This window comes from Dendrobates tinctorius, unplaced genomic scaffold, assembly GCF_039654945.1.
Source record: "Dendrobates tinctorius isolate UK_male_01 unplaced genomic scaffold, ASM3965494v1 ptg000144l, whole genome shotgun sequence".
Lineage (NCBI taxonomy): Eukaryota > Metazoa > Chordata > Amphibia > Anura > Dendrobatidae > Dendrobates > Dendrobates tinctorius.
The window spans coordinates 737,526-759,084 of NW_027361811.1; the positions used below are offsets into that span (position 1 = coordinate 737,526).

Below are 21,559 nucleotides of genomic sequence, written 5' to 3' on the forward strand. Positions count from 1 at the left end.
GAAACATCAACTATGAAAAAAGTAGAAAAATCGACTGCATCCCAATTTGAGTGAAGTAAATAAATCATATTATTTTCTGCCAATTGCATGTATTTGGCAGAATAAAAGAAGATTTATTCATTTCACTCAAGTTTGGATGCTGTCCATTTTTCTACATTTTTTCACAGGATATCAGGGCTGCCTGACATTATACATCTCACACACTGAGAAACCTGCCCTAAGGTTTGTGGGGGCATGTTCTGCCTTCCCTTGAATATTGGTACCAGCTTATGATTGGTCAGCACCGTACAGGTGGAAGACCCCCAGTGAAAACTGATACCCACATGACTTAACAAAGGTTAACTGATTAGGTGCCAAGTGATTTGATTGCTTATTTCTCTGCAACAGAGAGAGACGGAATTAAAAGACAAAAAGAAAAAAAAACAAACGTTTTATTCCACTCTGCATTAAATTGCATGTCCAGTTCATCATGAGAATTTTGGTGAACGATCCTCTTTAATATTAATTTGTGGGACAATAGTTTTAAGGTAATTGTCTCATCTTTTGTTACTGCATTGGTGCTATGTTTTATATTTAAATTACATTTATGTACTATCTGCAGTGTTGGAGAAAATCCTGCCTGTTATGAACACAAATATGGACAAAATTTCCAATACATCTGTGGAATGTATTCATACTTAGGTCAGTATTCTGTAAACAGCTTTTGCAAACGATGCCTTGTTTTGTAAGACACAAAAAACACTGTTGCCTTCCAACATTTGGGGTCCTAGGTTCAAATTTGACCACCAATAACATTTGTATGAAGTTTGTATGATCTCCTTGTGCTTGCTTGGGTACGCTCCTAAGACTTCAAATTTGCTTGTACGCTACAAAGCTACATGGTTTCCTATAAATGGATGCAGTAGGTTTCATAGGAAACTAGACTGGAAGCCTGGGAATGAGTGAAAAGTCTGCAGTTAAAAGAGAATATTTACTTATCGTGCAGCTTTGATATATCACCTCTTTCATCACTGTAGAGATTGTTCAGCTTCATTTGAATAGAATTTGAATGGAGAGCAAATGTTAACATCTCCACATATGCGAAAAATCTGAAAAATTGTGCTTGGGGTGTAGTAACTGGTTTTCTTCGTGTACAATCTATAGCTAATAGCTGCAAGGCATATTCTAACGGCAAGTCAATAAAGGCTTATAATTAAACAGAAAAAAAGGAGGGGAAAAGGAGTAACCATAAAAACCATGACTCTTGGAATACATGTGATTTCAAACCTCTCCCTAACAGTTGTTAAGCATAGATTCTCTTGCAAGTAACTAAGGAGCAAGTAACAGGGCAGTGAGTGAGACCGTGCACTTCATTTATCCCGGAATCTGCTGGCATGGAGCTGCTCATTCAGCACTTTTTAACTGCGCTGGGAATTTTTGTATTCCTTCGATTTATAGTGAAATGTTTTGGATTTTCAAAGTATCTTTTTCCAAGCCTATGGGGCGTAGTGCCACCATCTTTTTTTCGAACAATGGGAGAATGGGCAGGTAAAGATTTTGTCTATCTATCTATCTATCTATCTTTTTTGTCTTGACATCTATAGCTAATAGATTTTTTAAATATATATACCTTTATATATTTACATATATATATATATATACTGCTCAAAAAAATAAAGGGAACACTAAACAATACAATGTGTTGTTTAGTGTTCCCTTTATTTTTTTGAGCAGTGTGTGTATATATATATATATTATCGTTTATGTATTTCAATTTACTTATTTACTTTGTATATAACTAGTGGCCTTTGCCTCTATTCACATCACATCTGTGGCGTTTGGCCAATACACCCATAAAATATCAATTGCCAGCAAACCTCAGCACATTTTTCTTTTTATTGGAAAGTGTAGTATCTGCAAAAGGTTTATGACACAATTGTGTAATGTGCATTATGTTTTTTTTTTGTAAGAATGGTGGGTGTATGTATCTGTATACAGTAGTTAGTAGATTTTCATTAGAGACAACTATTTTCATATTGTTGCCTCCGTGAGTCTGGCCATGGGAACGTCGGACATTGCATGGGAAATGTAGTATTACATGTCCAGCTATTTAGATGTGATAGGTGAATAAATAGAACTGCCAGAGAGGGAGCAGCTTGTAACAGATTGACTCTGTATTCTGACACATGGAGGGGGTCCTAAGTAGATGAATCTCTGCATGATATCTACATGCCCTTATAGACAGGGATTGTCTTAAGTAATATAGACAGTGGGATTGCTTTACTAAACTACTTGCACCAGACATTTGGTCTAAATTGTGCAAAAAAAGCTGTCTTTCATGATTTGCATCACATATACTAAGTGTTATAGCCATTTTAGACATGATTTTTTAACATGTGCAAAGGACATATTGGATGTGGGAGGGAAAGGGTATCACCTAAATCGTGATCCTGTGCTAATATAATGCACCAAAACTTGTAGTAATTCAGTGGACCAAAGTAAGTCAAATAACGAATAATATAAATTTACTCTCAAGATGCATCCGATTTATTAATAAGCATTAGGCACTTTTTATACCACATTTTAAGACTCTCTAGTTGGATATTTGCACCATCTAAAAGTTATGCGACTTTAATAAATCAGTCCCAGTGAGTATCAAAGCAAGTGCAGAAGTCTAATTTCTTTAAAGGTAGTCTGTAAGTGCAAAATAACTTTTTATCGCACCACTCCAGCATTTGTTTTTACTTTACTACTGGAGTGGTGTCACTAAGTTCCCTTCCCCTAGTCTTATATTTACCAGCCGTCTTCATCATCTGTTGTCATTGTCGTTACGATTGGTCTCCAGCAGTTTGTGACCTGCCAGATCGGTCCAGTATTTGCTGGGTGGTCCGAAAATCACGACTCAATGTAAGTCTACGAGAGCCATAATGAAGCTTAGTCTTATGTCTTTTTCCCATGTCCTGACATTACCCATACTGGAAAAACAAGTATCGGTGCTATCCGTGTCCACGTGTAACAAACATATGGCCGCCATGTGCCATTCATTTGCCGCATCAGTGTGACACATACCGGTGCCTTGGAAAAAGTTGTCCAGTCAGCGCTGCTCCCAGGCACCAAGTGCTGAATGCAGCTCTTATCAATGTCGCCTGGAGTGGCTGCGATCAGTGAGACCAGGCGATGCTGATGAGACTTGTAATCAGTACCATCTGTCTGTGTATCACATGCATTAAATAAATTATTAAATTATAAAAACGACATGTGGTCCCCCGTAATTATCCTAACCAGCTGATGGAAAGCCGACAGCTGGGGGCTGGTGTTGATATTCTGGGAAGGGGCCAATAGTCAGAAAGGATACCAGCTTATTAATAATAGCTCACAGCTGGTGAAAATGATGTGGAGTACGCACTATATTTACTAATGAGCAAAGGCTAAACAGACAGCTGCAGGCTGACATGAATAGGCTGGGATGGGGCCATGGATATTGGCACCCTCCCAGACTAAAAAAAAATCATGATGGAGCAACCATCAGCTCACCGGGTTGAGAAATTTCTAGAAAAGGGGTGCGGTGCATGGAGACTTCAGGCTGGTTTCCTGAGTAAATGAACCGTGAAAAAAATGGGAAAATCTAGCAACCGCAAAAGTCATAAAACATCACATTTATTAGTAGATTTAAAACACGAATAGGAAAAATTAAAAAAAAAGGTTAATGGTCGACGCGTTTTGAGCTACACTAGCTCTTAATCATGACAACTAACATACAGGAACTATAAAAATATATAGAATAGAAAATAGGTGTGGAATAGACAAATTACAAATGTGCTAAATTGTTAATCCTATGTGTACAAAGGAGAAAAGAAAGGAAATGGAGAGGGAGGGGAAAAAAAAGGGTGTGGAGACTCAAAGAACATGTTTCACAAAGATAAGTAATAACCTGTAAGAAATATCTACATATAATGTAACACAAATAACTCAAATACTACTCAATCTCAAACAATATACACTCACTGGCCACTTTATTAGGTACACCTGTCCAACTGTGTGTTAAGACTTAATTTCTAATCAGCCAATCACATGGCGGCAACTCAGTGCATTTAGGCATGTAGACATGGTCAAGACAATCTCCTGCAGTTCAAACCGAGCATCAGTATGGGGAAGAAAGGTGATTTGAGTGCCTTTGAACGTGGCATGATTGTTGGTGCCAGAAGGGCTGGTCTGAGTATTTCAGAAACTGCTGATCTACTGGGATTTTCACGCACAACCATCTCTAGGGTTTACAGAGAATGGTCCGAAAAAGAAAAAAAATCCAGTGAGCGGCAGTTCTGTGGCCGGAAATGCCTTGTTGATGCCAGAGGTCAGAGGAGAATGGGCATACTGGTTCGAGCTGATAGAAAGGCAACAGTGACTCAAATTGCCACCCGTTACAACCAAGGTAGGCAGAAGAGCATCTCTGAACGCACAGTGCGTCGAACTTTGAGGCAGATGGGCTACAGCAGCAGAAGACCACACTGGGTACCACTCCTCTCAGCTAAGAACAGGCATCTGATGGCTACTTTCAGCAGGATAATGCGCCATGTCATAAAGCTCGAATCATCTCAGATTGGTTTCTTGAACATGACAATGAGTTCACTGTACTCAAATGGCCTCCTCAGTCACCAGATCTCAATCCAATAGAGCATCTTTGGGATGTGGTGGAACGGGAGATTCGCATCAGGGATGTGCAGCCGACAAATCTGCGCCAACTGTGTGATGCCATCATGTCAATATGGTCCAAAATCTCTGAGGAATGCTTCCAGCACCTTGTTGAATCTCTGCCACGAAGAATTGAGGCAGTTCTGAAGGCAAAAGGGGGTCCAACCCGTTACTAGCATGGTGTACCTAATAAAGTGGCCAGTGAGTGTATTTATCATATGAGAAAAAGATTTTAAATTTCAACATTATTATTCTAATGCTAATTAAGTATTTATATTGTTATACCTTTATACCAGCATTCCTCTTATACGTATAAAGAAGCCGGGAGAAAAAAAATAAAAAAAATAATTTTTAAGAAAAAAAAAATACATTTTTCTCTCCTCTGTGGATAAACCTAATCTAAGTTTCTCAAAGTAACAAAAGACAATACATATTTCCTTGTAATAATTAGACATTAGGGGGCAGCACGGTGGCTCAGTGGATAGCAACAACAACATATGCAAGGAGTTTGTATGTTCTCCCCGTGTTTGCGTGGGTTTCCTCCCGTTACTCCGATTTCCTCCCTCATTCCAAAGACATACTGATAGGGAATGTAGATTGTGAGCCCCATCGGGGACAGTGATGAAAATGTGTGCAAACTGTAAAGCGCTGCGGAATATGTTAGCGCTATATAAAAAATAAAGATTATTATTATAGACATTTCAATAGAGGTACATTAAGTCATTTTTATAATTTAACCCACTGAGGAATCTTGTGACTAAGTGAAAAATCCAAAAGGCTTCTCTTTTGAAGAGAAGCCGCAACCCATCTCCACCTCTTACTGGGCGGTTGACTCTTTCTATGCCTGTGATTAAAAGAGTGGAACAATTTCCTTGATGAATATCATGGAAATTTTTAGAAAGACCAGACATAGATTTTTTACTCTTAAAGGATCTGGTAACTAGTGATGAGTGAATTTGTTTGGAAAACGATCACCAAACATAAATTCGGCATAAATATGGCACGTTCGGATTGGTGATCGGACACACAAGCAAAATTTTATAAAAGCGGTAAAAATCAGTAATATTTGGTAAAAGTGCGGGAAAATATTTTTGCGATGCTACAAAAGTATTTTCAGCACTTTAGCAAAGATAATGGTGGTGCATCATGAGCGTTTGGCACGTGTTTGATGGGGGGAGGGGGTTTGCAGAGCTCAGAGGCGCAGAGTTCATACAAGCTGTCATTTTTTCCACCCCTAACTTTATGTGTGCACATTGCGGCTAGCTAATGAAGACACAGGAAACACCCATGTCCTGACACAATAGCTTCTGTCATTGGCTGCTCAAATCACATGTCCCTCTCCATATAAATAGCGGACATCTTGTTTTAGTGCCATTTTGAAACTGTAACAGCGCAGAGAGGCTGCTCCTGATGCTGGCACTGTTAACAGCAAGATTTCAGCTAGTTAGGCGGTTGCATATCAGTCAGATAGTGTAGCTAGCTACTGTTCAGTGTGGCTGTTAAATTTACCATCTACCTTTTTTTTTTCTTTTTTTGGACATTACTGAGGTCCACAAAGAAAGCCAGCAGGGCACGTGTTGTGCCCTGCTTCTACTGTGCTCCATGCACGAGTATAGCATTTTAATTAATATTTTTCACTAGCTAAATGTGAAGCAGCCTGCTGTGTCCCACCTTGTCATTTACTGCTGTGGTGATATAAAACTGTCTGCAGACCTAAGGCTGGTTTCACATTAGCGTTTTTTAGCGCAGCGCATCATGCGCGTCCATGCGCATGCTCCCCTATGTTTAACATAGTGTTTTGTAGTGTGCGCCTAGGCGCGTCGGACGCAACCTGTTGCATTTTTGGTCCGTCCAACCTGTGTCAAAAAAACGCATGCACACGGAATGCGCCAAAATAACACATTACAGTCTATGGGAACACAGTCGTGCGCATGGACATGTGCACGCCTGTGTTTAAAATCACATGCGTTTTAAGAGTTAACATGGCTAGAAACGCATGCGCCTAAAAAAAGCAAACGCATGCAAAAAGCATGATGCGTTTTTTGCATGCGTTTCTATTGGGCATGAAGCGCAGTGCTAAAAAATGCTAATGTGAAAGTAGCCTAAGGCACATTAAAAAAAAGTTATAATTTTTCTGTTTCTAAATGTGAAACAGCCTGCTGTATCCCACATTGTCATTTTGTGGCGGTGATATGAGCCTATCTGCAGACCTAAGGCACATTAACATTTTTTATAATTTTTCAGTTGCAAAAAGTTAGACAACCCGCTGTATCACACTTTGTCATTTAATCTGTAGAGGCCTGATCCAGAGACTACAAAAACTCTTCTGTTATTAACGTCATACAGTAAGCGACCTGACTTTAAAATAGTTTGTATTATCTAGTGTGTTATAGAGGCCTGATCCATAAGCCACAAAAATTCTTCTCTTATTAATGTCATACGGTAAGGGACCTGACTTTAAAGGGAATCTGTTACCTATTTTTTCGACTATCAGCTGCCGGCACCACCATCAGGGGCTTATCTACAGCATTCTGTAATGCTGTAGATAAGCCCCCAAGGTAACCTGAAAGATAAGAAAAAAGAGTTATATTATACTCACCCAGGGGCGGTCCAGGTCCGGTTTTGGTCCGATGTGTGTCGCGGTCCGGTCCGACGCCTCCCATCTTCTAACGGTGACGTCCTCGTCTGTGCTTCCCATTGTGGCTCCTGCGCAGGCGCACTGCTCTGCCCTGTTGAGGGCAGAGCTGAGTCCTGCAGTGCGCACCCAGAGCTGCGATGGGAAGCAAAGAAGAGGACATCATCGTTAGAAGATGGGAGGCGCCGGACCGGACCGCGACACCCATCGTACCAAAACCGGCCCCGGACTGCTCCTGGGTGAGTTTAATATAACTCGTTTTTCTTCTCTTTGAGGTTACATTGGGGGCTTATCTACAGCATTACAGAATGCTGTAGATAAGCCCCTGATGGTGGTGCCGGCAGCTGATAGTCGAAAAAATAAGTGACAGATTCTCTTTAAAATAGTTTGTAGAATCTTGTGTGTTACAGAGGCCTGATCCATAGGCCACAAAAAAATTATTCTGCTCCTAGTGTCATACAGTAGGTGACCTGACTTTAAAATAGTTTGTAGCATCTAGTGTCTTATAGAGGCCTGATCCATAAGCCACAAAAAATTATCCTGTTATTAACGTATAAATCCATAGCTGGAATCATGGATTATTGAAAATGCCATAATTATGGTTTGAGAAACTCCATATAATCTGAATAGCATAAAGAAAAAATATTGGGAGCTTAGATCTCTATTAGTAAAATAAAATAAATTAAGTGGTAAAGAGTATGTAAGAGCCCAGTTATAATCATAATACAAAAATCTTTATTGATCATTAAACAACCAGGACACAATAAAGTGATTATTACCACAAGTTCCAAAGAATATATATACCATAGAAATGTAAAATCAAGCAGGCAGTGATACAACCGTGCGGCAGCACAATGAACACATAGAGAAGGGAAAGAGACCTTCAAATAGAGAGGAGCCAATCACTTCATAACAATTTTTAGCATAACTATAAGGATGAACTCAAGGAAAAAAGGTGCATGTGTTGACCACCAATATAATAGTGGTAAACTAATAATATTTTAGCCACAATGCACAGGGATCTCTATATAGATCAGCCCCATAGCATGATAACCCTAACCACATCCAAAATCCCGACTACCCAAGCATTATAAAGGTCTCCTTACCCATGGTAATAAGTGCACACGTGCTGCGCAGAAGCACCCTCATACAGGAAGGGACCTGACTTTAAAATAGTTTGTAGCATCTAGTGTGTTAGAGAGGCCTTATCCATAGACCACAAAAATGAATTTGTTCTTAGCGTCATACCGTAAGGGACCTGACTTTAAAATAGTTTGTAGCATCTAGTGTGTTATAGAGGGGCCTGATCCATAGGCCACAAAAGAAATCTTCTTTTCTTACCGTCATATATTAAAATTGTTTGTAGCATAACTTCTTTGTCATACAGGCATCATCCACACTCCAACAATTCATTTTTCTGTGACTATCACGATACAGAACTCCATATTTCAACTCTGAATTTACTGTCGCTGAAATTCAGCTGTTTGCAGAGTTGGTGCAGAATTTAAAATCTAATTTTTTGTTGCTAATACTACCACACAGCAAAATGACTGGGAAAAATCGAGGCCGTGGTGGAAGGGGAATTAGGTTTGGTGTTCAAGGTGTACGAGGGGTAGGTGGTAATGTTTGTGAAAGCACTAGTGAAGCAATGTCACGTCCTATGCAAAGACAAGTGACAACTTATGTTACTGGACAGGTTACACCACAACCTTTCTTTGTCAGATGCACATTGTTGATGATGCCCAGAAAGAGCATGTACTCAAGTGGCTGGCAAGTGAAGCTTCAAGTGGCCTCTCCTCCTCTTCCTCCACCTCAACATTACACCCAGTACAGTCCACAGAGGTGACACCCAAATTCCCCTTGCTTCCCTCCATGTCCCAACTATCCAACCATTCAACTGACTGTATGGAACCACAGATTGATGAAGAGCTGTTCACACATTCTATGCCATGTTCATCTGAAGTGTACTCAAAAGCTTCGCAGGCTCAAGAGGAGGAAATCTGCACCGATCCCCAAAATATTTTTAGCTTGGATCCAGGGCAGGATGAAGTATGGTCCGAACAGCATCCTGACTCTTGTCAGCAGACGTTAACCTCTGGGGGGGAGGTGATCCTGATGAGACTCAGATATCTGAGGTTCACGCAGACTGTACTGTACTGTCAGGCCAAGAACAGGAGGAAGGTGACTCCAAGGGCGAGGAATGTGATAACGAAGAGGATGATGATGATGAGGTCTTAGATCCTTGTTGGCGTGAACATAGAGGTGCACAGCTGAGTAGGTCATCTGAGAAGGAAGGCGAGGAGGTTACATTGCGCCGTACATTGCAGATATGTAGTGATGCAGCTACGATAAGCAATGCATCCTCAGCTACAACTGTGCCTGTGGCCAGCAGCGTCCGTGGGTCTGCAGCTCGCAGGAGTGGCAAGGGTTGCCTAGCCTGGACCTTTTCTGACAGTGCAAAGGATGAGCCAACTCACATATTCTGCCAACCTTGCAAAAATAGAACTGAGTCGAGGTAAAAAGTGCAATAATTTGACTACTACATGTATGATCCTTCACATGTGCAATCAACATGATTACTGTGGGAATTCCACTGAGCAAAAATACGGGCCAGCGGACCTCAACAATCATCAGCCGCCCCATCAATCACATCTGCTGCGTCTTCCTCCTCTTCTGTTACCTTACCAACTATTGAGAAGCAGGTCTTCGACTGCAAAACCTTGGGTTCTTTACCCACTCCAGTCATGCTGACTGAGAGGCCGACATCAGCTCTAATAAAAGCGGACATGTCTGCATCTCTCTCACGGTCAAGCAGTTTGTCTGGTTCACCGCACTCTGCCCTCTCTCAGCACTGCAGCCAGACCACAGTTCCGCAGTTGTGGTCACGTAAAAGATTGTTTCCTCCTACGCGTGACAAAGCTAAGAGGTTGAACTCCACCATCTTCAATCTGTTGGCCATGGAAATGCTGCTTCTCTGCCTGGTACATACAGACGGTTTCCAAAAGCTGATGGCTGTCGCAGTCCCCCAGTACCAATTACCCAGTTGCCATTACTTTTCTAAGAAAACTGTGCCTGCGCAACACCAGCATGTCGCAGACAACATCACCCATTCCTTGACAAAATCTCTGGCTGCCAGGGCGAATTTCACCACAGACTCTTGGATGAGTAAGCATGGCCAAGGTCATTACATCTCACTGACTGGGCACTGAGTGACTCTGGTAGCTGTGGGGACAGACGCTGTTCCAACAATTCTTGGAATCCCCAAGGCTTTCAGTACAAACCTCTAAATTTAACACTTCCTCCACTGCTTCTGCCTTCTTTGTCGAATCTATGGACCTCCACCTTCACCCTCAACCTCTGCCTTAATGAGACACGCATTCCAACAGTGCAAAGCGAACCCCCACTACCTCTGTACTGCGCAGCCAGGGCTTGCCCCAATCAGGCAGTATTAAAATTGATATGCATTGGAGAGAGCAGTCACACAGCTGAAGAGTGTTGGACAGCTCTCCAGGCTGAGTTTGATCAATGGCTGTCTCCACTGAACCTGCATGCAGGGAAGGCAGTGTCCGATAATGGTGCGAACCTGGTGGCAGCTCTACGGGGAAGCAAGATCACACACGTGTCTTGCATGGCTCATGTCCTCAACCTGGTGGTACAGCATTTTCTCAGCTACTATCGTGGCCTGGGTGAGCTGCTCCAGAAAGCACGTAAGCTTTGTGCTCATTTCCACCTTTCACAACCCTGTGGCTATCAACTTGCATCAATACAGAGGTCTTTGTTCATGCCAGTTAACAGGTTGATATGTGATGTGCTGACATGGTGGAATTCCACTCTGCATATGTTGCAGCGACTGTGGCAGCAGGGACGAGCCCTGATGTGATATGTCATGTTGTATAGCCTGAGGCAACGCAGTATGGACGTGGCGCATATCATGTTTACAGAGTGGGCACAGATTAAGGATCTCTGCACCCTTCTGCACAGTTTTGAAATGGCTACTAAGATGGTTAGCGCTGAGGGCTCCATCATCTGCATCACTATTCTGATCATCTATATGTTGGAGCAGACTTTGAATAGCCTGCTGGATGAGATGGTGGTCCCAGAAGAAGAGGAGGAAGCAGATTAGGCTGTGGAAGGCATAACATTGTCTCTAAGTTCAAGACTGTCTTCACACAGGTGGGTGCCAAGGGAGGGTGTATTACTGCGATCGATGGGGGCTGGTGATGACAGACAAACTGTCATCAAAGGTGCAAGGTCCAAGGAACAAATGGAGGAGGAAAAGGTGATGGGTGAGCAACTGTCAGATGAAGAGGATAATCCTCCCCTCTCTGTTGTTCATGGTTTGCGGGAGGAAATGACCCTCATGGTTACCTAGCTGTAGGGGAGAGAGCCCCGGAAAAAGGGCCCGCTGTGTATCTGGGCCGGAACTAGGGGGGCTGTCACCCAGGTTTCCAGGGGGTACATTCCCAGGGGAAATGATTGCAGGCCAGGATCAACAGTCAATCAGGAAATGTGGGGGCTGGATAAAGAAAGGGCGGGGCGACTATAAAACTAGCGGTGGAGACAAGCACAGGACACTCAGCGGGGAGAGAGATGTGGGAGACGAGAGACAGGAGGGAGGAGTATAAGTGGTGCCACAGAGCGAGAGTGAGCCGCCACTGCCCCGCTCCATACCTCGGCTGCGGCCTGTACAGCGAGACCTGTGGCCGCCACTGCCTCGCTTCATACCGTGGCTGCTGCCTGTACAGCGACACCCACGGCCGCCTCTGCCTCGCCTCCCAACGAGGCAACCCCAGCGGAGGGGAACTGGCCTGGGGCCTGTATCATTCCCAGGGCGTAGGAATGCCCGAAGCCTGCGACAACTCATCTTTGGCTGGACCCAGCGGCTGAGTCGCCGACCAGACATCTCGTGGACAACAACTCTGCAGGACATCGGAGATCGATAAGTGGCACATCGTTTTCATTCATATTTAGTCCAAGGACCTGTAGCCGGCCGTATGGTGGCCATATAGTAACCATCTCTCGCCGTATTGTTTAGCATTGTGTACTTGTATATTTGTGTCTGGCTTCCCTGGGTGGAAAACCGTTGTTAGCTTTACTCTTTATCCATTGTGGTACAGTAAAGGGTGTTTTACTAGATGGGAGATACATTTCTCCCAGCAGATTAATGTTTGGCCGGGTTTTTCCCTAAAGACAGGACCTGCGATGATGTCATGGTCACGTGATCAGCCCATGTGATGTCTACCTCACCGGTGGGAGGGGTTATGGGCTATGTAACGGAGGCTGGTATTTGGCACATGGTGAGTGTGTGTCTGGATGTTACAGGAACTTGGCTGGACTTAGCCTGAACTTGTACACAGGATCCCCGTGCTGCAGGACTATAGCAGCAAGACTCTCAACAACCCTGGGAATGGCACCTGGCGGATACCGCAGGACCTGGCAGCTGCTTAGTTAAGCCCATCCCGTGCAAGGGGTGAGTCTGGGACGAGTGGTTCTCCAAGCTGGAGTACATTTATGTTTTTCCCTTATTTTCTGTTAACCTGCTGTTTGCAAAGTGACATTAAACAACTGAAATTGGTCTTTAAGCCTGTGTGTTGCCTCGTTACTGCAGCCCTGCCATTACCTACCAGAGCAAATCCCTACACCATGTCATGATCCCAGTGCAGGTTTTTGAGCTGCATGTCCGAGGTTAATGTCTGGAGCTCAGTGCAGGTTTTGACCTGCACACCTGGGGTTAATGATTGTGGCCTCTTTCTGGTTCTGGGAGAGCTTCTTATACCCCTGGGAAGCTCCAATCCCTGCCAGTTATACTTTTGCCTTTGGCCGAGTGCGCTGACCTCTGTGTGCCTGTTCGTTGTTATAGCATGTTTATATGGTTCTGACCCGGTTCTGTTTCCCGTTGTGAGTTTGCCTGTTGATTCTGTACTGTGCTATCCTCTCTGTGTATGACTCATTGCCTGTGATCTGACTACTCTCTGCTCGCCCCTCTTGTACCTTGCAGCTATCTCTGTGTATGACTCATTGGCTATGTCCTGACTATCCTCCTTGTCTATGCCCCTTGGTAACTTTGTCTCGCAGTTACCCTGCTAGGAGTTTTCTTGCAGCTCCTAGCTCTCTGGAGTTTAGGCCACGCCTCTAGCAGTCACGTGCTTCAGGTCCTGCGGCTCTGAAGTACGCATCTACTCGGCTGCTGCCCGCTCCACAGTTTTCTTTGAGCACAGTTTGCTTTACTCAGGACACGCGCACTGGCTCAGTGAGCAAGTTCAGTGCGGTGTTTCTGACATTATAACTGGCCTGCTATTTTTTTTTCTTTCCTCACTTCTGCAGCATGGACCCAATGTGTGCTTTATCTGAGCAGGTGAAATGCTTGACTCAGTCATTGCAGAAGCTTAGTTTGGAACACCAAGCTCTGGCCCAGTCCCAACGGTGGGTTGAGGACTCAGTTCAGGGGATACTTTCCGCAGGCTTCCAGCAGGTGGGGAATGGAGATGTCATTTTAGTCCCACCAGAATCCCCGGTTAAATTGCCAGATACGTTTTCTGGTAACAAAGATGATTTCAGAGCATTTAAGGAGGGCTGTAAGCTCTTTTTCTCTTTGAGACCCCGCTCCTGTGGGGATGAGAAACAGAGGATGGGGGTGGTTATGTCCCTGCTTAGGGGGTCCCCACAAGCCTGGGCATTTTCGCTTTCCTCTTCTGCCCTTGAGAGAATGTCTGTGGATGTGTTTTTTGAAGCCTTAGGGCTTATTTATGGTGAGCCTGATAGAGTGCGTTTGGCTGAGGACAAGGTGATGAGTGTCTGTCAGGTGGAGCACTCGGCCAAATGGTTCTGTACTGAATTCAGACATTGGACAGCTGAGATTTCCTGGAGTGATGCCGCCCTTCGGGGGCTGTTCCGTACAGGCCTGTGTGAACATCTGAAGGATGCTTTGGCACTCCGTCCTCCGCCTGACTCCCTGGAGGATGCCATGACCCAAGCGGTTCGCATGGATTGCAGACTGCGGGCTAGAGGCGTTATGTAATGGGAAACATCATTATTCTTCAGTGGAGATGAGACCCGGACTCTTTCTGTGGCTATGGAGTTGAGCGCTGTCACCTGTGAGGAAAAGGAAAGAAGACGCCGCCGGGAGAAGCAGTTGTGCTTCTATTGTAGGGAATCTGGACACTGGAAGAAGGACTGCCTCTCCTGTCCGTCATCCTTCAAGATGGCGGGAAACGACTAGGTCTGGGTAGTAGTCGAGGAGGCTACCCAGACCTTCAGGTACAATTTTCCTCACATGCAAAAATGGTGCTGCAGGTGGAACTGGAACTTGGTAATGGTCCGGTTCAGACTACTGCTTTTGTTGACTGTGGTTCTGCTGGGAACCTGATTGATACCAAAGTTATGACTCTTAATAAGATAGGGACAGTCAGGCTTCAGGATCCTGTTAAACTTGTGGCAATTGACTCGTCTCCTCTTACTCAGGACGGTATCTGTTGCAGGTCTGAACTTTTTTCTCTAAAAGTGGGTTCAACTCATGTGGAAAAACTAAGTTGTCTTGTGCTAGATAACTTGCCTGCAGGACTGGTACTGGGGATGCCTTGGCTTCGACGCTTTAATTCTACCACTGATTGGGTTACAGGGGAGATCACTCAATGGGGATGTAAGGATAAATGTGGTATCCTGGGACATCTTCTTAACGCTGTTAAATCCGTATCTGTGTCGTCTGTCGGTCTGGAAGGTATTCCGGAGTACCTGAAGGATTTCAAAGACGTTTTTTCCGAAAGTGAGGCTGAGGCGCTGCCACCACATAGACCCTACGATTGTGTCATTGATTTAGTACCCGGAGCCAAGTTACCTAAGGCTCGATTGTTCAATTTGTCTGGGCCTGAGCGCCAAGCCATTAAGGAGTACATAGCTGAGAGTCTCCGCCAAGGGCATATCAGGCCTTCTGTGTCACCTGTGGCAGCAGGATTCTTCTTTGTGAAGAAGAAAGATGTTGGTTTGCGGCCGTGCCTCGACTTTCGGGAGCTGAACAAGATAACGGTTAGGAACACTTACCCGCTTCCCCTCATCCCAGACTTATGTAACCAGCTAGCTGGGGCCCAATGGTTCTCCAAGTTAGATCTGCTGGGGGCCTACAATCTGATAAGGGTTCGGGAAGGGGACAAGTGGAAAACTGCGTTCCTCACATCAGAAGGACTCTTTGAGAGCCTGGTAATGCCGTTTGGATTAACTAATGCACCCTGTTATGATTGAGTCACCGTAGGAGGCAAAAACAGAAATGCTAGCTAAGTCCAGAAAACCAGAGAAGTTGGCAGCTATCAGATTGCAGACCCCTGAACCTATCAACACAACTAGCAGTAGCCGTGGGGGGTCCCTACGATGCCCTAGACCCCTCGATCACAGCCGGAGATTTAAATAGGCCTAAAGAAAGAAAGGGGAAATCTAAACTGCCCCAGAGCAGACCCCAAAGCAATAGGCAGACCCCAACAAATAATGACGGTGAAGCAAGATGAAAATACTAACACAGACAGAAAGATAGACTGAGCAAAGACGGGGCCCAAGCTAACTAGATAGAAAAGGACAGGAAGGCTGCTGTCTGCAATCCGTGAAAAACCTTATGAAAATAAGAGCCAACAGACTGACAGTGAAAAAAGCCCTGAAGACGCTAGGCTTCTAAAAAGCTATGTCAGTACTCAGGAATATTCTGAAGACAGAGCTACAGGCAAAAGGAGATTCAGCTAACCCCAGCAGGGAATGGCAGAATACAGAAAAGCAAGGAAAACAAAAACAAAACAAAAATGCTAACAGGCAAAACAGAAAACTTAGCTTTAGAGGAGCAGGAACCAGACTGGTGTCCTAGACGTCCACAGAGAAATCACCCGCAGGGCAGAAGGGCGTTGGCAGCCTTATATCCAGTCCGTGACTCCACTCAGCCAGTCATCGTCATTAGGCTCAGGTGCCAGATAATCAGGCTCATTACCTTCCTTCACCAGAATAGGGAGCTCACCAGACCTCAGTGACGAAGGGGAAAATGAACTCACAACAGTACCTCCCCCTTGAGGAGGGGTCACCGAACCCTCAACCACGCCACCAGGGCGATCAGTGTGAGCCCGATGAAATGCACGCACCAATCTTTTGGCATGAATATCAGAGGCAGAGACCCAGGAATTATCCTCCTGACCATAACCCTTCCACTTAACCAAATACTGGAGTCTCCGTCTAGCCAGACGGGAATCCAGTATTTTCTCTACCTCATATTCCATGTTACCTTCAACCAATACAGGGTCTGGAGGTGCCACCCCAGGAACAACTGGTTCAACAAACCTCTTCAACAAGGACTTATGGAACACATTATGGATTTTAAATGTGACAGGAAGAGCCAAACGAAAAGAGACCAGATTAATAATCTCCAAAATCTTGTAAGGTCCAATAAATCTAGGCTTAAACTTAGGAGAAGCCACCTTCATAGCAATATTTTTTGATGATAACCACACCATATCACCAATCTTAAACTGGGGACCAATGGTCCTATGTCGATTGGAAAACCGCTGGGCCTTTTCCTGGGAGAGAGATAACTTATCCACCACTTGGTCCCAGATCTGGTGAATTCTCTCCACCACAGTGTCAACACCTGGGCAGGCAGAAGGCTCCACCTGCCCTGAAGAAAATCGAGGATGAAACCCAAAGTTACAAAAAAAAGGTGACATCAAAGTGGCAGAACTAGCTCTATTATTTAAAGCAAATTCGGCCAAGGGCAAAAATGAAACCCAATCATCCTGATTAGCGGAAATAAAACATCTCAAATACGACTCCAAGGTCTGGTTTGTTCTCTCCGTCTGCCCATTGGTCTGAGGGTGAAAAGCAGAGGAGAAGGACAACTGAATTCCCAGCTTGGAACAGAAAGTCCTCCAAAATCTAGACACAAACTGAACTCCTCTGTCAGATACAATGTTCTCAGGAATCCCGTGTAAGCGAACCACCTGTTGCAAAAACAGGGGCACCAGCTCAGAGGAAGATGGCAACTTAGGGAGTGGTACAAGATGAACCATCTTAGAGAACCTATCACAAATCACCCAAATAACAGTCATTCTTTGAAAGACCGGCATATCAGAGATGAAATCCATTGAAATATGGGTCCATGGCCTCCTGGGGAACGGCAAAGGCATCAACAACCCACTAGAGCGAGAACAAGATTTAGACCGGGAGCAAGTCCCACAGGACTGCACAAAATTCCTGACATCATGAGACAAGGTGGGCCACCAAAAAGAGCGACTCACCAGATCTCTAGTACCAAAAATACCTGGATGACCAGCCAATGCAGAGCAATGAACTTCAGACATCACTCTCCTCTTCCACTGGTCAGGAACATACAACTTTCCACTGGGACAACGCTCAGGTTTGTCCTCCTGGAACTCTTGCAGAGCAAGTCTCAAATCGGACGAGATGGCAGAAAGAACTACCCCTTCGCCTAAGATGGTAGCAGGCTTGGTCACCACAGGATAATCAGCAAAGAAACTCCTAGAGAGGGCGTCTGCCTTGACATTCTTAGTTCCAGGAAGAAAAGAGACCACAAAATCAAAACGTGTAAAAAACAAGGCCCACCTAGCCTGTCTAGGGTTCAAGCGTTTAGCCGACTCTAGGTAAATCAAATTCTTGTGGTCAGTGAGAACCACAACTTGATGTTTAGCTCCCTCCAACCAATGTCTCCACTCCTCAAATGCCCATTTCATGGCCAACAGTTCCCGATTCCCCACATCATAGTTACGTTCAGATGGAGAGAACTTTCGGGAAAAAAAAGCACAGGGATTCATTTTAGATGTTACAGGATCCTTTTGGGACAAAACAGCTCCTGCACCAATCTCAGAAGCATCCACCTCTACCTGGAACGGGAGTGAGACATCAGGTTGCCGCAAAACCGGGGCGGAGGTAAATCTTCGCTTCAGCTCCTGAAAGGAAGCAACAGCCTCAGGAGACCAATTCAACACATCAGCACCCTTCTTAGTCAGATCAGTCAATGGCTTGGCAATACCAGAAAATTTTGCTATAAATTTCCGATAAAAATTAGCAAAACCCAAAAACTTCTGGAGGGCCTTCAAAGAAGTGGGCTGAACCCAATCATAAATGGCCTGTACCGTGGCCGGGTCCATTTCAATAGTTGACGGAGACAAAATAAGTCCCAAAAATGAAATCCTCTGTACTCCAAAAAGGCATTTCGATCCTTTGACATACAGGGAATTCTCCCTCAAGATCCGGAACACAGTCCGAATATGTTCCACATGAGAATCCCAATCCTTGGAGAAGATCAAAATATCATCCAGATAGATAATCAAAAATTTATCGACAAAGTCTCGGAAAATATCGTTCAAGAAGCACTGGAAGACAGAAGGGGCATTAGTGAGCCCAAAAGGCATCACCAGGTACTCAAAATGTCCCTCCGGAGTATTAAACGACGCCTTCCATTCATCCCCCTGCTTAATGCGGATAAGATTATACGCCCCCCTGAGGTCAAGCTTGGTAAACCAGCAAGCACCTCTAACTCTAGAGAATAGATCCGAAATCAGGGGTAACGGATACTGATATTTAATAGTAATTTTATTGAGGGCACGATAATCAATACAAGGCCTTAAAGAACCATCCTTTTTGGCCACAAAAAAAAAAACGGCACCTAAGGGTGAAGAGGATGGTCTAATATGACCCTTCTCCAACGCCTCCTTAATATAGGACCACATAGCCTCATGCTCGGGTACAGATAAATTGAAGAGCCGACCCTTGGGAAATTTACACCCCGGGCTTAGTTCAATTGCACAGTCATAACTCCTATGAGGAGGCAAGGACGCAGACTCATTTTCACTAAATACATCATAAAAGTCCGCCAAATAGTCAGGAACATCATGCGACTGAGGAGAGGTGGAAAACACCGGAGCCTCACTAAAGGCACACCGACAACCCCAACTCACCACAGACACAGATTTCCAATCCAAAACTGGATTATGAATTTGCAACCAGGGAAACCCCAGAACAACGGCATCATGCAGACCATGCAACACCAAAAATCTGCAATTTTCTTGATGGTCTGGGGCGACCCGCATGACCACCTGGGTCCAAAACTGAGGTTTATTTTTAGCCAAAGGAGTAGCATCAATCCCCCTCAAAGGGATAGGCGTCTGTAGAGGTGTCATCGGAAATCCACAACGTTTAGCAAAATCCAAGTCCATTAGGTTTAGCACTGCTCCCGAATCCACAAAAGCCTTGGCGGAAAATGTGGACAGGGAGCAGATCAGAGTAATTGCCAGAAGAAACTTAGATTGAACACCACCAACAGAAAACGTGTGTGCAAAGCGTTTCTCTCGTTTAGGACAAACAGAAATAATATGCGAGGCATCTCCACAGAAAAAACACAGCTTATTACGCCTTCTGAACTCCTGACGTTGCACCTTAGACAAAACTCTATCACATTGCATAGGTTCAGACGTCTGTTCAACCGGTGGCAACACCTCTCATGCAATCCTGCGTTCACGTAAACGCCGATCAACCTGAATGGCTAATGACATAGAATCGTCCAGACCAGAGGGAACAGGAAATCCCACCATAGTATCTTTTACGGCTTCTGACAAACCCTTCCGAAAGAGAGCAGCCAAGGCATTATCATTCCAGGTAGTAAGGACCGCCCACTTTCGGAACTTTTGACAGTTCAACTCTGCAGAATCTCGACCCTGGTTCAATGCCAACAGGGTCTTTTCAGCCTGATCAATAGCATTAGGTTCGTCATACAACAACCCCAAAGCTTGAAAGAATGTGTTCACATTAGTCAGAATAGGATCATCTGGTTTCAAAGAAAACGCCCAATCCTGGGGATCGCCACGCAGCAAAGAGATGACAATTTTAACCTGCTGCGCGGAGCTCCCTGACGAGTTAGGCATCAAGGCAAAAAATAATCTACAATTATTATTGAAACTCAAAAATTTAGATCGATCCCCAAAAAATACATCAGGTGTAGGGATCTTTGGTTCAACAGCATGCGAACGAGCAAGGTAGGCGGAAATTCCCCGCACTTCCGCAGCGAGCTGCTCCACACGATCAGACAATTGCTTTATCTCCATTGAGAGAGAAAAAAAAATTCCCCCTACGGCCTCAGAGATATAGAGGAAAGAATATACACACACCTTTTCTTTTTTTTTTTTTAACACAATTCTTTCCTGCTATTGAGTACCCTAGGATCTGCGGTATGGCGGGTGATTCTGTTATGATTGAGTCACCGTAGGAGGCAAAAACAGAAATGCTAGCTAAGTCCAGAAAACCAGAGAAGTTGGCAGCTATCGGATTGCAGACCCCTGAACCTATCAACACAACTAGCAGTAGCCGTGGGGGGTTCCTACGATGCCCTAGACCCCTCGATCACAGCCGGAGATTTAAATAGGCCTAAAGAAAGAAAGGGGAAATCTAAACTGCCCCAGAGCAGACCCCAAAGTAATAGGCGGCCCCCAACAAATAATGACGGTGAAGCAAGATGAAAATACTAACACAGACAGAAAGATAGACTGAGCAAAGACGGGGCCCAAGCTAACTAGATAGAAAAGGACAGGAAGGCTGCTGTCTGCAATCCGTGAAAAACCCTATGAAAATAAGAGCCAACAGACTGACAGTGAAAAAGGCCCTGAAGACGCTAGGCTTCAAAAAAGCTATGTCAGTACTCAGAAATATTCTGAAGACAGACCTACAGGCAAAAGGAGATTCAGCTCACCCCAGCAGGGAATGGCAGAATACAGAAAAGCAAGGAAAACAAAAAACAAAACAAAAATGCTAACAGGCAAAACAGAAAACTTAGCTTTAGAGGAGCAGGAACCAGACTGGTGTCCTAGACGTCCACAGAGAAATCACCCGCAGGGCAGAAGGGCGTTGGCAGCCTTATATCCAGTCCGTGACTCCACTCAGCCAGTCATCCTCATTAGGCTCAGGTGCCTGATAATCAGGCTCATTACCTTCCTTCACCAGAATAGGGAGCTCACCAGACCTCAGTGACGAAGGGGAAAATGAACTCACAACAGCACCCCCTATTTTCCAGAATTTCATCAATGCTGTGTTTTCTGACCTGATAGGCCGTTTTGTTATTATTTATTTGGATGACATTTTGGTGTATTCCCTGGACAGCCAATCTCACTTGCAACATCTACAGACAGTTCTCCAGAGACTCAGGGAGAACCGATTGTTCGTTAAATTGGAAAAATGTTCGTTTTTTTACAGGAACTGTCTTTTTTGGGGTTGATTGTGTCCTGT

General features: G+C 44.5%; 1 protein-coding gene across 1 annotated transcript in view; it reads left to right on the forward strand.

Moving 5' to 3' along the window:
- The first annotated feature begins 1,279 nt into the window (after positions 1-1,279).
- Positions 1,280-21,559, forward strand: part of HSD17B3 (hydroxysteroid 17-beta dehydrogenase 3) — a 254,388-nt gene continuing 234,108 nt past the window's right edge. Inside the window, exon 1 of the mRNA XM_073545951.1 lies at positions 1,280-1,527. Within this exon, the coding sequence (XP_073402052.1) occupies positions 1,374-1,527 (154 nt within the window). The 5' untranslated portion in view covers positions 1,280-1,373. The remainder of the gene's footprint in view (positions 1,528-21,559) is intronic.